General features: G+C 45.5%; 1 protein-coding gene across 5 annotated transcripts in view; it reads right to left on the reverse strand.

The window, feature by feature from the left end:
• CLEC16A (C-type lectin domain family 16, member A) overlaps positions 1 to 6,591 on the reverse strand; it is a 231,483-nt gene that overhangs the window by 155,192 nt on the left and 69,700 nt on the right. For all 5 annotated transcript variants that reach the window (XM_005871741.2, XM_005871740.2, XM_005871739.2 and 2 more), the window contains 2 exons: positions 4,111 to 4,240; positions 206 to 306 (listed from right to left, as the gene is read on the reverse strand). In XM_005871741.2, the coding sequence (XP_005871803.1) occupies positions 206 to 306; positions 4,111 to 4,240 (231 nt within the window). The remainder of the gene's footprint in view (positions 1 to 205; positions 307 to 4,110; positions 4,241 to 6,591) is intronic.

A 6,591-nucleotide genomic window follows, 5' to 3' on the forward strand; every position in this document is an offset into this window, starting at 1 on the left:
CACCCATATTGCAAAAGTAACCAATTCCTGTGGCTTTAGTCTGTAGAAAAACACCTGAGAAATTCTAACAAGGTTGAAGAGAAGTTTTGAGGGAGTCCATCAAAACCACGAAGGGAATTAATTCCTCAAGAAAAGCAGCTTTTCTCCTTCCCTCCAGACAGCAGAGGCAGGGATGGCAGAAAGGCAGGGAGGTGAGTGGGCTTACCTTTGTTGTGAGACATGGCGTAGAGGAGGCAGAGCACGAAGAGCGCGTGGTAATCATCGTCTGGGCTATCCAGGGCATGGTACACCATGTCCAGGAAGGGCCTGGAAAAGAGGAGGGACACTCATGAGCTTCGGGGCACACACGGACGAACACTTCTCCTCTCCCACCTGCTAGTCTTTGCCTCTTACAGCTCTGCCACCAGCATGCAGGGAGCCCACCAAGTGCCCAAGCCAGGACCAGGCACTGAGGACACAAGACAAATGAGAGACAGGCTCTGTCCTGAGGTAGCTGCTATCTCCAGGGGAAAGAGACTGAGGAACAGACCACTTAATTACTCTGCAATCGTTCACCAGCTGTCCCAGACACTGGCGATAAATGATACAAAGTCCTTGCTCTGAGCACTTCCATGCCAGGATGCAGAGACAGAGCAGACAGACCACATCATCACTTCAAAGAGTGACAGAATGAAGAAAACCGGGCAATGTGACAGACTAACAATACCAGACAAGGCACTGAGTCAGAACAATTTCAGAATGTGGGTCTTGGGCTCAAATTCTGATTCTGCCTCTTCTTAGCTGCACACTCTTGGATGTTACCTAAAACTTCTCCATTTCCCCACCTGTAAGATAGGGATTAAACTCATACAAGGTTATTATGAAGAGTCAAGTGAAATGAGACTGAAAGGCATTTAACATAGGGCCAGGTACACAGTGGAAAGTGCTGGAACACGGGAATTGTGGTTTGATTTCTACTTTGAATACTTCAAGGGCATTTCTCCATGATCTCACTTCAGCAGGTCCTGGCCCAGCAATTTCTTGGACTGACTTTCCCTGACTGGTGAGAATCGATGAGGTCTCCCACCTCTGATGCTTTGTGGGTAAGATCTATGGAGTGGCTGCAAATATCACAAACCGCACGCCCTGAATGCTGCCCTTCCAGGTGAGGGCCTGGCTGGGAAAGACTCAACAGAAGAGTAATAGAATATGCACAGTTCTGGCCGAGGCCAGAGGCTCTGATCCCGTGACCGTCTGCGGCTGCCCCTCTGGGTGCCAGGCTTAAGCCCGGAGAGCAGAGCGCCTCAATGAGTGACCAAAGGCACACTTGACCCCTGGAAGGACACACAGCTACTGTCAACACTGGTTGTCTGGGGGGAGTGAAATTACGGCAGAGACGTACCACATAACCTGTTTTACTTTTCTGAATTTTGAATGCCATAAATGCACACTGAAAAATGCAAAAGGGAAAGTAGTGAAAATGTACCTGTCATACATTTCAAACCAACATGGACACACAGAAATGAAAGGAAGAACCTTAAAGGGGATGTTTATGTTTGGGCTGTTTCCCGTGAGTCCCAGATTGAGCATCACCTTTCAGATGCGTGAACAGTTTTGCAATGTGTGCATTTGGGTTTCTGTAAGTCCAGCGATAGCACTTTCAAATTAAAAGTGGGATAAAGTAGAAAATGCTTTCTTATAAACCAGCTGCTTGGAGTTTGGACTGTATTTTCATTTGGGAATAATGTGAATAACCAAATGCCCAGGAGCAGAGGGAGGGCTGGGTAGATGTATCATCTCTTATGAAATGAAGTATTACAAAGCCATTAGATTTTAATTTACTAAGAGTACAACAAGTGAAAAACAGTCTGGGGTTTGATTAGACAGAAAAAAAGAAGAAGAAAATTACAAATATGGCATGGCATAAGTTATTGGGGGGAAGGAGGAAAGAATACCCACATAATTGGCATTGAAAAAAAAAACTGGCAGGAAATAACCAAAATGTTAGTAACAGCTGCCTTTCAATGCTGGCATCACGGAAATCTTTTTTTTTTCCTTCTTTACACATTTCAAGACTTTTTATTTATTTTTTTATTTTAAAGAAAATGTTTTGAATTGCTTTTAGTTTCTCAGCATATATCTAACCCTGAATGCAGATATAGTCCATATGCAGGAACAGTTACGCTTTGCATTATGCTGTTTCTTCAGATAAGTGGACCAATGTCAAGATCCAATTCATGTCAAGAACAAACTGTCCCCCTCCCTCACCCTCAGCGTCCCCCTCCCTGCTCAGTGCTGGGAACTGGGAGGACAGAAGTCCTTGGCGGCGTTTCTGACAACCAACAACTCAATACCTTTTCAGAGAGAAGATAAGACAACTCCCACCTGGGCCGCTCTCTCCTTGGCATTCAGTCTCAGGACAGAATTCCCGGGGCCACAGCCCATCTCGGCACCAGGATTAGCTCCCATTATAAATCATGTGGTGGAAGATGCCAGTTAAAGTCACCAAATGTTAAGGAACAATCTCAATCAACTCTAAGAAAGTCCCTTTCTTCACTAAAATTCAGGGGGGAAAAGAAGTGTTAACCCCAAAATTCAAACATAACATTTTGGTCTGTTCACCTTTTTTTTTTTAGACAACACATGGATCTTTTTCTTCCTTTAGCAAAGCTATCGTTTTACCATACTATGTAAAATACTAGTATGTGCTCTGTTTCCATTTATTGAATCCTAAGAAACTGAACACATAATGACAGTATTCACTTAAAAGCAAGAGCCAATAATCTATTAAGCAGATGCACCTTCATTTGCTTGAGCATCCCCCACTTCTAGTCATTTGTGGTTTTTCCAATTATTCATAGTCTATCTAATGCTGTGCCAAGCATCTGAAGGTTGCTTCCCCTTTCTTTCTGTGTTTAGAATGATTTCCTTAATTTTCAGAGCTTCAGGAGTTACATTTTTTGCTGCCAAGCAAAATCAAAAAGGTCTTTGTAAGTTACAACAACCAATAGCCCACACTGCACTCCAGTGTGTTCTATTTAACCAAAACTAAAAATGGCTCCCTTGTGCATCTGATAAAAATTAATCCTGTTAAGTAACTGAAACATCTGCCAAGCAAAGAGGTAAGTAAGACATGGAGGGAAAACAGTGTGCTTCAACTCTTCACGTCCAGTAGGATTAATACATAGGGTGAGGGTTTGTGTGAATTTCAACCACCCCACCCTCAGGGTTTAGGAATGAATTCCTTGTAGGCTGACAGAGGAACCGTGCTGCTGTGCATTTATTAACACTAAAGCAGGATTAGGAGGTTATTACAGGGGTCTGTGCACATGGAGCCCTCCTAACAGTTCACTGAATACCCTGGGAGCATTCTACCCAAGTCTATTCCAAAAGGGGTGGTGCTATAGCAAGGTTCCAGGAAATGTGGCATCTCGAAAGTTTAAGAGCATGTAGCTGTGGCAGGCCATCACTGAAATAAACCATCAGGCACCAAGTCAAAGGTGGACAGCAGCATTTAATCATCCTGGCAGAGTCACGAGGGCAGGCCCTGTGGATAGCCATGTGCGTGGCAGAGAATGAATGAGACAGAGACACCCAAACACTGCTCCCAGGGTCTTCCAGGAATGGCCATACAAGGTTACAGGCCCTCCCATACCCTTTAAAACAGGGCCCAGCATTGCAGTGCTTGGGGGTGGGGGGCTGGGGAAGGTGGTGGCATCATGTCCTGCTCATTCTCTTGCCAAGGGGTGAGTGTGCTAGAGCAGCGGTCGCCAACCAGTGGTGGTTCGCGAGGTCCGAAAGGTTGGCGACCGCTGTGCTAGAGTGCTGAGTGTCAGCTCCGTCCCCATGCCTCTCGAGAAGAGCTGACTCTCTTGGTGACCAAGGAGTGAAGTAGAGGGAAAGGCAGGAAGCAAGGTGGCTTGGTTGAGAAGCAGACGAGACCATTTGGGTGGTAGGAAGAGGCCCAGGGTTATCCTTAGGGGGCACCCCAGCCAAGGCACCCACCCTCACTGCTGAGCCCATCTCCTCATCCCAGAGACTGAGCAGTACCTCACCTGACAGGCTGGCTTGTGGGCAGCCCTCCCCAGCATCAGCACGAGTGTACCCCACCTGTCAGGCTGGGCCTCCCACCTGTTCCACTGCACACTCTCCAAGCCCGTGGCGGCGCTCTTCTCCTCATCTGTGGTGTTCTGCTCCTGCATGGAGGTGCTGGCCGCCAACTCTGGGAGCTTGCTGCGCTCCATGATCACCATCTCTATCTCTGGAAGCAAGTACAGAGACTGCGATGAGCCCAGATAGCTTCTCAGACCTACTTTATAGACATACTCATGGTTGAGACAAAGCCCCAGAAACTGTTCCTAACACATCAAGCAAATATTCAACAGTGATGAAAGGAGCACCAGCAACATGCTGGGGGAAATATAAGACAAAGGCCAGAACCTCTCTTTCCTTTCATCTGGGCATCACCAAGAAACAGGGCCCTGATTTTGACTGGAAAGAACTGCGATTTTATTTATTTCAAGGTTTTTGGGTTTTTTTTAAAGTAATTTATTTTATTTTATTGATACCACACTTCCTTCCCCCAAAGAGCTGAGGCAGCAAGGAAACATGTGGTTAACAAAACATAACCAAATTCCCTGAAAACACTCTGAAACTGTTTATACGTTAGAAAAAGCTTTGATGTGACTGAAGCCTTTGTTTTCCCTTTCTATTTACAACTTCTGGGCGCAGAGAGAGGTTAGGAACCATGTTTTATTTTTCCCAATTAAAGAAGAGCAATTTGTAGCAACTGACTTAAGCATTGGGCACATTTTATTTTTCAGAAAGAGGTATGAACCAATGAAGGAAAACATCTTGCATTAGAGATGGATGGTTGTTGCGCTGTAAGGTGTCCTGTTAAGAGTTCTTTGACACACAGGTATAGACCTTCAAATAGTTCTTGGAACCCAGACTTCAGTTCATTGCCCCCATCTTCCGGAGACAAAATGGGGGTGGGGAATATGATTAAAAGGTAAACCTGTGTTTCTGTTTCCAGAAAGATGGGAGCACACCGGGTTCTGACATGACCTCTGCCATCGTCGTTCCCTGGACCCACAGGAGCCGCCTCTTGGCCACTCCTCTTTTCTTGCTTGCCTAGTTTACACAGACCCAAGTGATTTTAAGTGGAAATGAGCTCATGTCACCCTTCTGCTCAAAACTCCGCACTGCCTTCACTTCACATTCAGCAGGAAATCCAAATGCCTCCATGGCGTCAAGGCCTTGCACGGCCTGGCACCCGTCCACCTCTGACCTCACCTCCTGGCCCTCTCCACCCAGCACCACTCCAGCTGTGCTAAGCTTTTCTTACTCTTCTTTGACTGGCCCAAGCGTGTTTCTGCCCCAGAATCTTTACCTGGCTGTTTCCTCTGCCTGGAATGCTCTCACCCAGGTTTCCCTACCCAGGCACGACTCAATCCCATCACGTCAGGCTCAGATGTCACCACCTCAGAGACCTCTCAGAGACCATCTGCACCTGTTTTTCCTTTACCTCTTCAAATGATTAATTAAACTGCATCCCTCAGAATTCAGATTTCCCCAGTTTTCTCCTAATACCCTTTTCTGTTCCAGGATCCCATCTAGGATACCATGTTACATCATGTCTCCTTAGGCTCCTCTTGGCTGTGACAGTTTCTCAGACTTTCCTTGCTTCTGATGACCTTATGGTTTGAGGAGAGAACTGGGCAGGTACTTCGCAGAACATCCCTCAATCTGGGTTTGCCTGATGCTTTTCTGATAATTAGACTGGGGTTAGGAGTTTCTGGGAGGAAGACCACTGAGGGGAAGTGCCCTTCTTATCACATCATATCAAAGGTACAGGGTATCAACATGACTCAGGACTGCTGATGTTATCTGCATCACTTGGCCAAGCGTGTGCTGCTCAGGTTTCTCCACTGGAAAGGTACTTTTCTCCCCCTTTCATTCCATAATCTTTGAAAGGAAGCATGAAGCACAGCCCACACGTAAGAAGTGGGGAGTTATATTCCTTCTCCTTGAGGGGGGAGTAGCTACACAAATTATTTGAAATTCTTCTGGATAGATTTGTCCCCTCACCCCTTATCTTGATTTCACTTATAGCATTTATAACTCCTTGGATTTTTTTAAATTAAATCTTTATTGTTCAGATTACAGTTGTTCCTCTTTTTTCCCCCATAGCTCCCCTCCACCTGGTTCCCCCCCCACTGTCCTCATCCATAGGTGTACGATTTCTGTCCAGTCTCTTCCTGCACCCCCCCCACCCCTTTCCCCCGAGAATTGTCAGTCCACTCCCTTTCTATGCCCCTGATTCTATTATATCCACCAGTTTATTCTGTTCATCAGATTATTCACTTGATTTTTAGATTCACTTGTTGATAGATATGTACTTGTCGTTCATAATTTTTATCTTTACCTTTTTCTTCTTCTTCCTCTTCTTAAATACCTTTCAGCATTTCATATAATACTGGTTTGGTGGTGATGAACTCTTTTAGCTTTTTCTTATCTGTGAAGCTCTTTATCTGACCTTCAATTCTGAATGATAGCTTTGCTGGGTAAAGTAATCTTGGTTGTAGGTTCTTGCTATTCATCACTTTGAAT

This window comes from Myotis brandtii, unplaced genomic scaffold (assembly GCF_000412655.1).
Source record: "Myotis brandtii unplaced genomic scaffold, ASM41265v1 scaffold355, whole genome shotgun sequence".
Lineage (NCBI taxonomy): Eukaryota > Metazoa > Chordata > Mammalia > Chiroptera > Vespertilionidae > Myotis > Myotis brandtii.